Source organism: Diadema antillarum, unplaced genomic scaffold, assembly GCF_040938485.1.
Source record: "Diadema antillarum isolate AM-2024a unplaced genomic scaffold, OU_Dant_1.0 seq00001200_RagTag, whole genome shotgun sequence".
Taxonomy (NCBI): Eukaryota; Metazoa; Echinodermata; class Echinoidea; order Diadematoida; family Diadematidae; genus Diadema; species Diadema antillarum.
The window spans coordinates 439,325-454,925 of NW_027271994.1; the positions used below are offsets into that span (position 1 = coordinate 439,325).

Below are 15,601 nucleotides of genomic sequence, written 5' to 3' on the forward strand. Positions count from 1 at the left end.
TAGATTTGAACTAGAAATGTCGCTATGGCGACTGGTATGCCTCCGCCATAATGTATGATTCTCCTGATAGGTCTATAGTACATGTGGACAATGTGTGATTACATTTTCACAAAATTGGCAAAATATTAAAATGACATGTTTGTCACAAATGTATTGAATGTTTACCTTCCTTGACCTATGTTTAATTGGATGAATAGGAGAGCATGTATTTGGGGATTTAAGAACTTTAACTTGACTTTGACCATTTCATAAGTTTATGCACTGAGTAATTTTCAAGGTATGGAGAAAAAGCGCAATTTCTGTATTGAACAGTAAATTGTTGTCATTTTCATCTGGCCTTTGATTTATAAGAGAAGCACTGTCAGGCAGAACATACATAAATTCAGCATGTACTAAGTTTCAAGATAACTTGAGCCACTTCCGAGATATGGAGAAAAAAGTAAGTTCAGCACTTTCACTTGATCTTTGACCTTTTGACCTTTGACCTTCTTGGCAAAAAAAAAATCCCAGAGAATCTCTATTGGGTTAGACATGCATACATCAAGTTTACAAAAAAATATATCCTGCTGGCATTGCATAAATATAAGGAAAATAGTAAGATTTTGAAGTATTGCCCTTGACCTTTGACCCCTGACCTTTGACCCCATGAACCCTAAATTCCCTAGATAACCACTGCCAGTCAGTAGATGCATATACACTATGTTCCATGAAGATACCTTGAACAATTTCCAAGATACAGAGAAAAAAGTGAAATTTTAACATTTTACTTGACCTTTTGACCTTTGACCTTTTGACCTCATGACCCCAAACTTTCACCAGAGAATCTTAATTGGGTAGTACATGTATACACTAAGTTTCAAGAAAATATCTTCAGGTATTGCATAGATATGGGGGAAATAGTAAAATTTTAAGCATTTGACCTTGACCTTTTGACCTTTGACCTTGAGCATGTGCACCCAAAAGTTGATAGGCACAACTTCACCCCCTAATACACATACATGCCAAGTTTCATTAGGATACCTCAAAAGGTTTTGGTAGTTACCCTGTCCACAAAATTCATTACGGACGGACGGAAGGACGGACGGACGGACGGACGGACGGACGGACGGACGGACGGACAACCCGAAAACATAATGCCTCCGGCACCACTTCGTGGCGGAGGCATAAAAACAGAATGTTTTCTCACAGCATAACAACACTGGTGTCTCAGAATAATGTGGCACACTCGGGGTTTCCACCATGGCACATGATGAGTTAAAGTATGTAGTTTTGGAAGGACATTTATGAATCTCTACAAACTTCCCTTTAGGTATACATGACATTTAAAGAATACTTCCCTACAATTTAACATCAACCTTGCTGCAAATGAAGTATGTCACATTCTCAGAGTAATTTTTATTCTTTTCTGATACACTGCCTTTATAACAAAATCAGTCATCTGTGGGACTTCCCGAGCTCTTGAATGTTAAAAATCATTTAGTACACTAGAGTTGCAATTGAAGCTTCTAACTACAGTATAATTTGATATTGGGATCACTCTACAACATGGTAAAATGTTTCAGAGGAAATATTTACCATTTTATCTACTGCTTCGATGCACTGGTAGATCTTTGAATACTTCTTGTCATAGTAGGTATACCGAAATCTCTTTCCTGCAAAGAACAAAACAAAACAAAAAAGCAAATAAGTGAGAAGTGTAGAATCAATTTAATCACCATCACAAGTATGAAGCATGCTGAAGCATGTGAGCATTTCCCTAAGTTTCTATAATCACATCCATCACAGCTATTTATCAAGTCCACGTGATCTAATCAATTCATCTATCCACCCATCTACATGTCCATTGTCTTTCCATCAAAATATTCATCCTTCTATGCAGGCTGACATCCATCCATCCATCCATCGTTATATCATTCTACCAATACTATGGTCTATCTCTCAAACCAACCTTCCATCCATCCACATATCCAACAATTCACTACCCTATCACTCTACCGATCCATGAGCCTATCCATCCTACTAACATACCAGCAGTCCATCCAACTAACATACCAGCAGTCCATCCATTCGTGAATCTTTCACCATCCACCCAATCAACTCATCAAAAACTTCCATCCATCTCTCCACCTATCGATGCATCTAACCATCACATGAACAGAAGAGGGAAATTCATTTGACCTGTACACCCAGCCACAATTTCATTCATTCATCATCAGCAGGACAGTGCCTCACCCCAGTGGCAGAAGTCGGATGATATTACAAACAGGTTTCTAGGATCAGCCAGGTAGGTACTAAAGAGACGGCCGTAGCTTTGTTCTTTGCTCTCATCGAGGGCTCCTACTAGCACAGGCACAATGGTGAAGTTGCCTCTCTTACTGTTGTGGGGAGAGGAACACAAGTAGAGGCGGGCAAGGTTTATCACAACTTGAGTCCAACTTCTAGGTCAGGTTCTATGTTCAGAGTTAGTAATAACTTCAACTTGCACCTCACCTGACTAACAGGTAACTTCAATACTCATCACAGTTTTAACATAGCTTCATCCAAGCAAAACATTCTACTAGGGTTGTGTGAAAAGTTATACATACAGGGTCAGTGGTGCAGTTCAATGACATCTCCTAATTTAAAGAAATATTTGTGTTTGCCACATTCACCAAGTAAATTTTGATCGATTAGTCTTGAGAGATTACAAAAGAAATTTTCACTTGCAGCAGGGCATGTTAATTGGATCAACTTCAATTAAGTTATTCTTTGGAAGTTTAAAAGAAACAACATCAAGATCTGTCTTGGGAAAAAAAAAAAGGTTGGCTGAACTCTCTACCTTTCCATGACTTTGGCTACGTAAGGAAGATGCATCTCTATACTATGTTCATCCTCGTCCACTGGAATCGTCATGGTTTCAAACATCTTGGAGCCCATCAACTCTCGATTCACTGCAATAGATAGTCATGCACAAACAGATGTTCCACCAAGATGTAAACAAGTTGCTAGGGGAAAACATGTGAGATGGGAAAACTACCAAGATAAACTGCTAAATAAAACACCAACACCAACAACAACAACAACAACAACAATTTAATTGCACTGCAGCCCTAATGAACTGACAATATAAAGATGTGCAGTTTGAATCATATTAGGTAGTAAAACCATGTTTGGCACAATACTGATAGAAATCAATGAAAATGATAAAAGGAGACACATTTTATGAATCACTGAGTTAAGATGGCTAACAATGAAATAACATATCTATAGACTTGTATGTTCTAAAAAGCCCGGTGTCTCATCCCTCCCCCCCCCCCCAACCTGGATATAAACAAAAGAAAGAAAAGTATATGCATATTTAATGAGGATTCATCACCTTCTTGGTCGACAACTAGATCATACAAAGGGGTCTGGTACTTGGCACATGTCGTCAGAGCACACCCAGGGAGATAAACATGATGAGATGGTCCCAAGATGAACACACGCTCTCTGCACAGAATGCAAAATGCACAAACAGCTTGAAGTCAAAACACTGATAAACACCAACTTCACTTCTACCACAGCCTCCTTCTGCTACAAGTCAAGGCAAACTCCAGTATACACTACCACTAGTTATTACTGTACTGAAACAGCACACTGCAATATTATTTGCCAGAAAGTTTATATCTATTGGTAATGGCAAAATGTTCTAGAGAGTATCGGTATGTACAGCTGTAAATACACATGCCACAATGTGTAATCATTACCTGCCCATAAGTTGTTGTTCATGGTAAGTACTTGGAACGTATTCAATACTGAAAGAATACTGGTATTCTCCTCTTTTACAATGTGTTATGTGCATTGTTTGTACATTGAAATTGTACAATGATTGACTGCAGGGCAATCATCACATATTCCAATTTGATGGAAGTCATATTCAGAAAGGGAACATACAGACTTAAATGCATTTATTAAGCAAATGCTTGTGGATGAATGCAGTTTAAGTAAATCGCTTGGTAACTTCACTCTGATTCTAAAACCAATACTCAGCAGCTCCTGTAAGAAATGCACATGAGTCAAACCTTTAGCACCATCCTAAATAATCTCAGCATTCAGATAAGGCTGACAAGGAGAGTAGAGGAGGCACTCACATGCGTGTTGGATCCACCTGCTTGTAAGCATACGCTCCACATGCCCCACAGTAGCTATATCCAGCATGGCTGCAGCATGGGTTTAGAAAAGGCATGAAATAAAACCCATAATTAATTAACTTGTCATTCTGTGGTACCGGTATTTCAAGACATCTTTGTGTGCAAAGCAGGTTATGCAATCCTTTGAAAGATATGGCATGCCCTGATGGCATAAGATTCAACCTTTCTCAATGTGGTCATATTATCACTGCTCATCTAAACTCGCAGTTGATCCACTGCTCTCCATATGACATACTGTATCTATAATAATGCTAATATACAGTGTAAAATATCTATATACTATATAAAATTTAAAATACAGTATGTATGTATGTATATACATACAGTATACATAGTCTATCACAAAATGTTATCAGCACAATAAGTTCATACAAAAAAAAATAATAATCCTTTCTTCAATGAGATGCATTATCAATTATGCCTTAAACTATTCTAAGGATTAAAAGAAGGCCATAAAACATTGTACTACATCCAATGCTATCGACAGGCATGACATGAATATTATCACTGTGGCTCAACATAAGCCACTAAAAAATAATATCTGGCCACCAAATTTTCATAAAGGCTATTTTTTTATTTAGTAGCCAGATTGGGCACTTAAGATTCAGAATGGATTGTCATAATCATTTCCATTTATTTCAGGCCACTTCATTTCTCTATTGAGCCACTAAAATTTCAGATTTAAGGACTGCAGTAGTGGCCTGAACAGGCCACTGGAGAAAAGGGTTAGTGTTGAGCCCTGATCGCTGAAGTTATGAACAGAGAAGCAGGTGGGGGGGGGGGGGGGGGGGGGGGGGGGAGGGTAAGAGAGAAGGGATTAGGAAGGCAGGATAAGGACAAAAAGGAAGGGAAGGAGAGAGAAAAGATTGGCATGAGACTCACAGGAAAAAAGTAAGTAGTTTGAGACCAGCAGAGGGTGAGGAAGGATGGACAAGGATGAGAACAGGAAAGAGAAAGTGGAAGAGGGATGGGGAAGAAACAAGAAAAATGAGGATCATGAGGAGAAGAACAGGGAGGGAAGTACATGGCTTAGTGGCACTGCAGTTTGATTTGAGCCTTGAGGGTGAGATGACTTACGGGGCAATGATTGCTTTGGCGGGCAGCTGCTTTTGCTCGGCTCGGCTCAACCAGCCCTCAAGCTCTCTATCCAGCTCTCTCCCTGAAAACGACGCAGTGTCAGGATGGATAGTTACATAAAGCAAACAATCACTTTGAATGAGGCATTGTCTTGAGACAAGAATTTTTTAAGTGAAGGTCTGCATACACGATACAATTACTGTATACGCTATATATTTCACGGGGGGTTTATTTTCGCGAATTTCGCGAGTCGGGAGCTATTCGCGAAATTAACAACACGCAAAAATATTACCTTCCAAAATGAATCCCTTGCCTTGATGATACGAACATTTCAGACTAGTATACCATGTCACGGCTTACCGAACAGACCATACTGGCTAAGCTTGTTTACGCACGTCCACGTCTACTTACGAATACTGTAGAGAGCCAATCCATTATCGCAAGGGGACCACTCATCAGAAATCTAGCGCGATGGACTTAACCACTTCAAAAATGTTGAATTCTAACTTACTAGTTTGCAGAGTTTGGTAAGTTTTTTTCATGCAGTGTATAACTAGTATCATCCTTATTTGCTAGTAAGTTGAAAATTCACACTTTCTTTGCCACTTCATATTATCTCTGGTCCCCCAATCGCAAATTTAACCACTCGCGAAAATGCGTGACAGCGGCAATTCGCGAAAATTTATGTACGCGAAAATTATAGCGTATACAGTATACATTCTTGACATAAACAATCAAAGATAAATATGCAAACTTGTACATTTAGGCTGCTAGTGTCAGCTGAACACAATTGCTAATAATGATACTCAACTTTCTCAACTAAAACATAATAAACAATAGAACCATGAATTCATTTCTTAAAATGCTCAGCACTTTGATTATTGAACTGGGTAAGACTCCCCCCCCCCCCCCCCCCCACAAATTAAATTACCTAACAAAAAAACAACTCAGTCTGTAAAATATAAAAATTAGAATAGACACATCTGAATAATGACAGTACAATATGTTTCTAGAATGTGCAAGCCAAAGGTAAACGAGGGTAGACAAAGAGCTTAGACCACAACACGCACAAACGCTACGAATGCGATGCGTCATTCATTGCGCTGGCCGGAACATCACGCACTGCGGCTGCACTGCAATGCAGGGTTCATCGCCCCTCACACTGTATCATCCCCTCCTTAGGTGTGTGTATGGCCTTATCTTGTCTGTAGATCGACGGTCAACAACAACACTGAACAGGGTCAACAACAGTAACATCTAGCTAGCTAGCTAGCCAAGAACTACGTAAAGGCGAACTAGAAGTGGAACTCCTGCAGCGTTGACTCTTCTCAGCCGGACAAGACTAGCCAAAACAATTGATAATCAGAAATAATGACAAATAGAGTCGACATGTTATGGTCAACTCAATGACAATGACAACAAAGCAAAGACTCAGAGAACAGACTCAGTCAGAACTAACGTTAGGTCTACGTTTAGGGTCTGGCTATTTAATTCCTAATTTACCTGAACTTGAATACCAACTGCCAGCGTGTGTTGCCCGTCTCGTTGCCATTCTAGCAGTTGACTTTATGATAAATCACTATCTTCTAGACTGATGGAACTGGGACAGGCGTTGTTTTCTTCCACTCCGCGTGTAAAGTGTACGAGAATTAATCAAGTCCTCTGTAACATCTCAGTTCAGCTGATCGTGCGGCAACAATAAACACCTATGTAGGCCCTATGTATTCTGTATGGGTATTTGCGAGCAGTTCTCTCGCTCGCTCACTCTTTCGCATCAGTTTACAACACGAACTTTCTGCACACCACCCGTATCTATTCGACCTTATCAACTTCGGCGACTGAATGTCAGCCCTATGACTGATCGACATCGAAGCATGGACAACCAAGGAGGTACCTCCCGCGATACACATGGACGACCGGAATAGCGCTTACATACATACTGCAAGCAAGGGCGCCGAAAGCGGGGGGGGGGGGGCAAAAACTCGTTTTTGCCCCCCCCCCCCGCCCCCTGTAACAATAAAGGCATTTTTCTTGTCTAAAAGTTGCCAATTTCATAACTGAAAATGCGAAATGCGAATGGAGGTAGGTCTTTTCTATCTCCAGGTCCACCACAAATGACTTGTACAAAGCAAAACACTGATCAAATGGGTTATGTCATATACTTGTCAATTCCGACACCAGTGGAAAACTTCAACAGATAATTGGGTTCAGTTGCTGAGGAAAATCATAGGCCTTTTGATACTTCATATACCATAGGTTTTCCTCTCTCTCTAGACCTCTGCATCTCATAGTTCTAGCAACAATCACGGCTAGTCTGATCACCAGTATTTTGTTGTTGTTGTTGTTAATTCTCTTTTTTCTCATCATTATCCTCAATTTCATGAAGATCAAATTATCTATATATATTACGTAGGTTCATTTGAGCTTGTAGTTGAAGGGGTGTACGTATTATACTTTTGTTATTGTTTGTATTTGCTTTATGACACTCCCACCTTCTTGTACAAATTTTTAATCCTACTTAGCAATAATTTTGTATTATTTGGATGTGGAAATAAATGACATGAAGAAAAAATGAAAATGAAAATTTTACCATTGCACACCATTGAAATCACTATCATCATTGATTATCATCCCCACCATTATCATCTACGCATTTACTTTCAAATGACTTCAGAGCCCAGACAATAGATGGCAAAGTGGGGACATACCATCCCCTTGGGAATGTCCCATTGGGCGGCCAAATTCCTTCCCTAAGAAGAAAATAAAAACAATAAGAACAACAAGAGTTCTGATCAGTTGCTTTCATCAAAGCATAATATTCATCGATCAAGCTAAACTAAAACAACATCCTGGCAATATTCAACAAAAAAGATAAAATAATCGATGTGCAAACCATACATCTAAAGTTTATTTACATTGTGTGAAATTTGCAAAATACAGTACTGTACTACGATGGGTGACTGTAAGCAAATACGCCAAACTCGCACGGGCGAATTTCCTAATGCCGAGATGTCGATACAGATGATAATGTTGCGTGACATCAACAACAGAGGGCGGTGAACTACTAAATATTTGCTCATGCTGTGGAGATGGGATCGATGTCCCATTGGGAGGTGAGAAGCAAGCGTTCTATAGCCTCTGTACTCTTTGCTTGGTGAGAAATGAGTCCCTGGGACTTTTGCATACAACGTTTAAAACCTGAGAAAAACTCCGGTAAGAACTAAAAACTCACGTTAGTATGATCTCCCCCATTGACTTTACACAGGAAAAACTCTGTTGAATATCAACCAGAGTTTTTCTCAGGTAAAAAAAGTTTTACGCAACAGGTCCCAGGTCTCATCACTCAGCTCTGGTGCATAATAAATCATGGATATAAGTGCGAAAACATCTTTGATATAAGTACTGCTCTCTGTATCATATGACTTTTTTTGTAATACAAAATATTGAAATTCAGCTGACTAACTCAACGACATAATTTTGCATGCTTCTAAATCAGCAAAAAAAAAAAAACCCGACTAAAACACAACCAATATGGTCATTGCTGATATTCATCCCCTTGCACCGCCATTGGATGTAAAACTACAATTATTAATTTCTTGTTTTTCTTTGTTTGTCGGTTTTTTTTTGTGCGAAGCTCGAATCCTCGGTGATGAGTGGAGCTAAACTTTCAACTCATTTGGTTTAATGTCATTGCGTAATATCATGACACGAAGGGAAACAATAGGGATAATAGAATGGACTTATAGAACGGTAACTGCTATTACTAACAGAATTCTAATATATTGGAATTGAATACTGTCATCGTTTCATTATCATTATTTGCCATTGTTTTTTTCAATGACATCATCACCATTATAAACATCATTATCATTTTAATAAACATTATTTGGAATCCACTTCTGCGCGTAACAGAAACGTATGATATGCAACTTCACTATGACATGCCGATACATCGAATGACAAGCAAAGCTGGGGGGGGGGGGGGGGGGGGGGCATTTCATCAAGCGTTTTGTCAGATATTTCATATTTCATCAAAATGTTGAAAGCTACTGAAATCCTTGCATCTGATGTTGGCTGAGAGCAAATTTGTCCGACAGAGTTGTCGAACAAAATGCTTCATGAAATGCCCCTCAGATTTCCAGAAAAGAGGAACAATATTTTTAGATAACACAAAAAACAAAAAAAATACAAACTGCTTCCTTACATTACTAACTGATTGAATGGATGAATGTATTAGTAAAAGAATATAAGATTATAAACGAAGGAATTCATTACCAACGGCATAAAATAAGAATACGCCCATCGATGTCTTGAGACGAATAATCGAGTACTAGTATATGAGCATACATACATACAGTCAAACGTGCTTTAGCGGCCACCTGTCGTATGCGACAGTGAAAAGAAAAACCTTCCAAGATGAAATCCACGTGAATAGAGACCCTGTCTGTTGTGGCCACCTTTTTCGTATTTCCCTTGGGTGGTTGCTATGCAGACAGGTTTGACGGAATTCATGTTAATTTTCTTGTTGGTCGTCGTCGTCTTTGTTGTTGTTGTTGTTGTTGTTGTGTGTGTGTGTGTGTTTGTTTGTTTTGTTTGTTTGTTTTCATGGCAAGCTTGCAATCAAGACCGTACTGTAGGACATCGACCAAACGCAATTTATTGTAGCACATTGGAGGACGCGCATATTATGCGCGCAAGTATCTATCTTATCATGGCGCAGCAAGCAAGGTCAAATTAATGTCATCTATTCATGACGTCACATTCCTGGCAACGTACACAAAATTTGGTCAGTGATTTATCACTACACACACACTGTCGACTAGGCCTATTGCTATTTCGACGGCTCATGTAAACGGATGTTCTTTCGTTCTACTATTGCCAGCTTTTTCATAGCAGTTATCTTGAGGATTGAATTTTTAATTCAGTACGGATACAACATCGTTGTAAGTATTTTCACTGACCCATTTCCTCATATAATCGATTTTGTGCAGTTTCAGTACTATTATTGTTATTAGTTTAGGAGATGATGTATTCATCAAACACGACGGCAAAGTAACAACACGGCCGATTGCCACAATCTCTCATCCTTATTTTTATCTGCAAAATGTACTAGATCTATAGATCTTACTTTAATGCTATCGTAAACGTTTCATTTGGAGTATGATATAGAATTGTCTATGGTATACAGAAGTATTATGTTGATGAGCTGGCGTAAAATTGAACAACTTAACTATGAGTATTCTATACATGACAAAAAGATTATAAATCATAGCTAGATGATATAGATCTAAAAAAAGTAATGTTGACGAAATGCGCGTCGGACTACTTAATCGCCAAATCTATTTCTTACAAAGAACCATCAAAGACTGAAACAGCACATAACCCCAGGAGGTGGTCGAGGCCAACACCATTGACACATTCGTGTGGCAAGCCTCAACCCAGGAGTAGTTGCTTAATTAAAGGGATGGTAAATAGTTTTGGGTGGAATGGGGATTCAGGTTTTACCTTTTGCGAGATACTAGAAACCACTTTGTGAAATACTAAAGAGCATAATATCCTAAGGGGAATTAAAAGTTTATTAGATGAAAATAGGCTTTTAAATGGCTGAGATAACCAAAATAAGGTGACACAAAGTGGTCCTGAAAAAAGGTGAGACCCACCATTTTTATGAACACTTTGTTTTGGGATATTTCAGCCATTTCAGAACTGATTTTTATCAAGTATGATAGACTTTTAATTCCTCTTAGAATATTGTATGCTCTTGAATATTTCATATAAGTGGTCTCTAATAATCTCACAAAAAGTTGAAACCTAAAAATCCATCTCAACCAAAATATACCATCCCTTTAACACCCATTTCTAAAATTCTATTTTATTTTCATTTTCGTTTTATTCCACTTGCCAGTTTATTTGAGTATGTACTTATTCACATGATGATTATTTCTGCAACTACTTGAACCCTTTGAAGACTTGTGAACTAAGATCTCCCCGAAAGTGACAGAATAGTCAACAAGTTGATTGCGGTAAGGATATAGAAGTCTACATAGGCTTTTCATGCTTAGCTGACATTTTAAAACAAAAATGCCAGTTAATGATCCCAGCATTTGATGTACAATATCTTTCGTACGTTTGTTAAAGATCCATGGACGAGAAAACTGCTACTAAGAATCCCACTGAGGGAGAGCGCCGCGAGGCAAATATTGCCAAACGGCGCCGCCGACAGGCCAGGGGCAGGACCGAAGACCACACCGATCAGGTTCTCGCTGCCCTCAAGCGGAGCTACGGAGGGACTGTTAACCCTCTAGGCCCCGCCGCGGCCAGAGAAAAACGGGTCTGTAGTGACCGCAGACCCACTGGAGGAAGACGCGATGCTGCACCGCAGACGCCGCGGGTTTCGGCGACGTCGAGAACCATCGGTTGGGATGGCACCGATGACGACTCAAAGAAGCAGAGGCTGATTCGGATGATGAACGCCAAACCGACGGTTCCAAATGCAGCTTCGCCTAAAAGCAACACCCATCGCCTAGAAGTAAGTGCATGGGATGGATTAATCGTTGACGAGTATGAAGTTCAACTACATCCAGAAAGTAATCACAATAAGGTATAAAGTGCATGTATAGACGCAGACAGTCTTTTACCTTACTAAACACAAAACATGATATTGATTTACACTGTGTCATGATAAAACTTGTGATGATTTCTGCCTTATTTGGCCACTTTGAATTAATGGGAGATGATTGTCCCTTATTATTACGATGTCAAAGTGAGCTACCGGTGTAACGCGGCCAGCAGTCAACTCATTTATTTCCGGTGGACAATGATATCTGGATATAGCAACCAGAGACTCTATAGTACATCATTCACTTTTCCTTTTGCCAGAAGTTCTCCCTCTCACGTATACGTAGTTTAAAGGACAAATACAAAAAATTGTATGGAGGATGACAGAAACTAAAACAAAAATTGCTTTGTTTTTGTTCTTATTGCTGGCTTTGTTTTTGTTATCTTTTTTTTCCTCTATTCATTTATGACATACGACAGCATCAAGCTAACGATAATGTCGTCTGACCCTTTGCATGAAGAATCGTAGGCACCTTTGAATCGGAACATCTCTATAAGCAAAAACCTGATGAGAATTGATTTATTCTTGATGTTTAAGACTCATGAAGCTGGCAGTTGCAGTAGTAATCCAGGTGGAATTCACATGGAAATTGCCGCAAATGGACTTTCAAACGACAGATTATCCAATTTTGTGGTATAATATTCAATACCTCCATTTTATGAACGCCGTATTTTACATGCACATCTAGAGACAGTAAATCCGTGGTTCTTCCGATTTCAATGTTTCTTGTTTGTAGGCGGGCGAAAATTGCTACAGATCCCTGCAGAAGGATCTTGAAGAGGCCAAAGCCAAGCTCCAGGTATGCCATTGTATGCCTATACAGATGATAAGGAACATCATCAGTCTGTGACAAAATGAAACCGAAAGTTGAAGAGAAGCAAGCTACTATTATATACCTCGTCATCTATAGATGCTATTATGTTTTGTCAGGCCAATTAAGTTGACAGTCATGACAATGTGTAATTATAATTATCTGATGGGTATACTACACATGCAGCAATATCAATAACAATATGAGAGAAAGTCTCTCCAGTTTTTATCGCATCCAGATTGTTATCTGGATTTTTTTTTTTAATGACAAGCTTGCTCCTGAATTATGAGCTCTCATCAAGGAGCTATACTATAAGAACCCGACATTAAAATTCTGGTCTTGTTGTTAATTTCATAAGGATTTTCACTCTAAATAGAAAACCCAAAATTATAGATGGTAATAAACCTAGAAAGCAGTATATAGGTCAGTGTGCATCATTGTTCGTTCACGCAATGGATGACTTTTGATAGTGATGCGTTCCACATGCTTGATTCTATGACTTGACAAACGCATGCAGACATACGAACAGCTGATCCAAGCCGCCGTCACGGTGACAGGAGCGAAATTCGACGACTCTCAGCAGCCAGCAACCCTGGCGACGAGTTTGCTCAGTACTTGGCGAGAGCAGGACTCAACCATCAAGAGTCTGAAGGCAGATGGAGATAAGCTCAGAGAGGAGAAGGCCCATGTACAGGACGCTTTGATGGTATTGTTCTTCTTTTATGTATCTTTTATTCATCCTGTTGAGTTTGCCTAAAAATTGTGTTTATCATTATTGTGACATGCAATTGACAGTTTAAATCACCCAAGTGAATAATAGTATGATTATGTCTCTTGGCGAAATATAAAGAGGACCATTAACTCTTCACATACCACTGTAATAAATTCCCCCTTTTTGCCATGAAACTTTAGAAGGATATGCTAGAATACACGATTATTCCCAAAGAAAGTCACAGACAAAGAAAGGAAGACAAAGACAGACAGGCGAACAGGGATAATGATAGAGAAGGCAGAGAAGGATATTCTGAGGCTATATGCTAACACCGAACCAATGCAAGGATAAAAGCCGTTTTCAAGCGCGATACACCCTACACAATCCTGCATATAGCTCAGCCCATTGGCTTTACACGATGGCATTGATTGTAAATCCTGTACGACACAGGAGATAACAATTAAATGTTATACTATTATATAAAGTCCGTCGATCAAACTCTGACAAAGATGGACATCATTTACAGTAGCTCTGGTTGCTACCCGTCACACTAAAGTCAGAGGGTAAGAACGTGGTCCAGCTATTCTCTCTACTAAATATCTGCATCATCTTAATCAACGCAGAGCGTGGTGACTGTTGCTAAGGAGATCACGGGCGATGAAGACCTCTCACCGGATGCTGCTGCAGGACGACTCAGGGAGAGCTGGAGCAAGATGACATCCAGGTACGGCGAGATCAAGTCTGTTTGGGAGGGAAAGTGCGACAGACTCATCGCCGATGTGACGAAGACCCGGGCAGAGATGGAGGTTAGTTTTGTCGTTACCATCTTCACTTTAATTTCATGGATTTTATTTGACTTATATACACTATTGTCTTCTTCATCATTTACAATCAAGTTATGCGTCTTATTCTGATGAATGCTCATTCTCAATAACAATATTCTTCGAAAAACATATTCTCTCTTTCTTTCTCTCTCTCTCTCTCTCTCTCTCTCTCTCATTCTCTATGTCATTCATCTTTTATGCGTTACTCTTTTCTCTTTCATCTCTGTCATTCAATTTGAATTAATTTGATTCAATTCAATTAAATCTAACTTGTCTAGTGTTTTTTCTTCTTCCACAGAACGTATATCACATAAGAATATTACTTGCCTTCCTTTCCTCTTTCTCAAGTATGTCAAGCTGCCGGTCTTTCTCTTTTCGCTTCGCCTCTCTGCGCATTCACTTCATGATGCAGTCTTAATTCATTGTGTCCTATTAAAATGAGCTAATGCTCCCATGTAAGGCTATTTTATTTAACTGTGTTTTAGACAACAAGTACAGTATGATGATAATTTATCTCCCAGTTTGACTCATACTTCACCGACTCTGTTCATTTCCCGTGAAGTTGCTCTATCACAAACACACCTTGTATTTCTGCGATAAAGGATTCGATTGATAAGGACTCATGCATTTATGTTACTGTTTTCCAATTAAAAACGAATTCCTTTTCAAATTTGGTTGTTCTCCAGAGTGGCATAGTAGGGCTGGACTAAACAAGAGAGAGGTATATAAGCGCAAAATAAATGTCGTACAAGTCGAGATAGTCGATAATTACAATCTTTCTGTAATTACCTCGATGGAAGTATCTATTGACAATGTATGGAATCTGATGACAGGACTACAAAAGTCTTGCTGGCACTGTGCAGAAGACCATTGGCCTGGAAGGTGACTGTGGACTAGATGATCTGTCTTACATCTTCACCGAGACGTGGAGGGAGCTAACAGAGAAGAGCCAACGTCTCACCGATAACATGAAGGTATTATAGGGCTCACACCTGTAAATATTATGGAATATCCCTGACCCCATCACAAAATCGTACCAAAGATACTAACTTGAATGAAGAAAAAAAAGATAATTAAAAATCAGAAGAGGCAATTTGGCAGAAATTGGAATAGGTTCAGATTTTGAGTATGAATTCCTCTACAAACTGCATTTTGGTTGTAAGATGAAAGCTTTTTTCATGGAATTTGAAGGGACTATTATTTGATTGGGTGCATGTACAGAAAATATGTGATTGTTTGAGTGAAAAGAACTCGTAGTCTGGCTTTGCGAACCCTTGGACAGAGTTTGAGCAGGAGAACCCCCCTTGGAAATTTGATGGATGAAAGGGTATACCTCACTTTTTTTTTTTAGGTTACCGAAGCTGAAACATCTCATTTCTTCCAGCTATT

At 39.2% G+C, this 15,601-nt stretch overlaps 1 protein-coding gene across 1 annotated transcript; it reads right to left on the reverse strand.

Annotated features, from left to right (window-relative positions):
- Nucleotides 1-1,533: 1,533 nt before the first annotated feature.
- On the reverse strand, nt 1,534-6,909 carry LOC139744666 (protein MEMO1-like). The gene is made up of 7 exons (XM_071655092.1): nt 6,750-6,909; nt 5,247-5,328; nt 4,110-4,178; nt 3,356-3,468; nt 2,819-2,930; nt 2,233-2,375; nt 1,534-1,652 (listed from the first exon to the last, which is right to left on the reverse strand). The coding sequence occupies exons 1-7, from the start codon at nt 6,796-6,798 to the stop codon at nt 1,534-1,536; spliced, it is 687 nt and encodes a 228-aa protein (XP_071511193.1). The 5' UTR covers nt 6,799-6,909.
- Nucleotides 6,910-15,601: the final 8,692 nt, after the last annotated feature.

Excerpts from the sequence above, each read along its gene's own strand:
- LOC139744666 (XM_071655092.1), bottom strand. The coding sequence starts at position 6,798 with ATGGCAACGAGACGGGCAACACACGCTGGCAGTTGGTATTCAAGTTCA. Across the intron at positions 5,329-6,749 it reads CAGTTGGTATTCAAGTTCAG|GGAGAGAGCTGGATAGAGAG; the intron begins GTAAATTAGGAA and ends CGTCGTTTTCAG. Across the intron at positions 3,469-4,109 it reads CAGGTGGATCCAACACGCAT|AGAGCGTGTGTTCATCTTGG; the intron begins GTGAGTGCCTCC and ends CATTCTGTGCAG.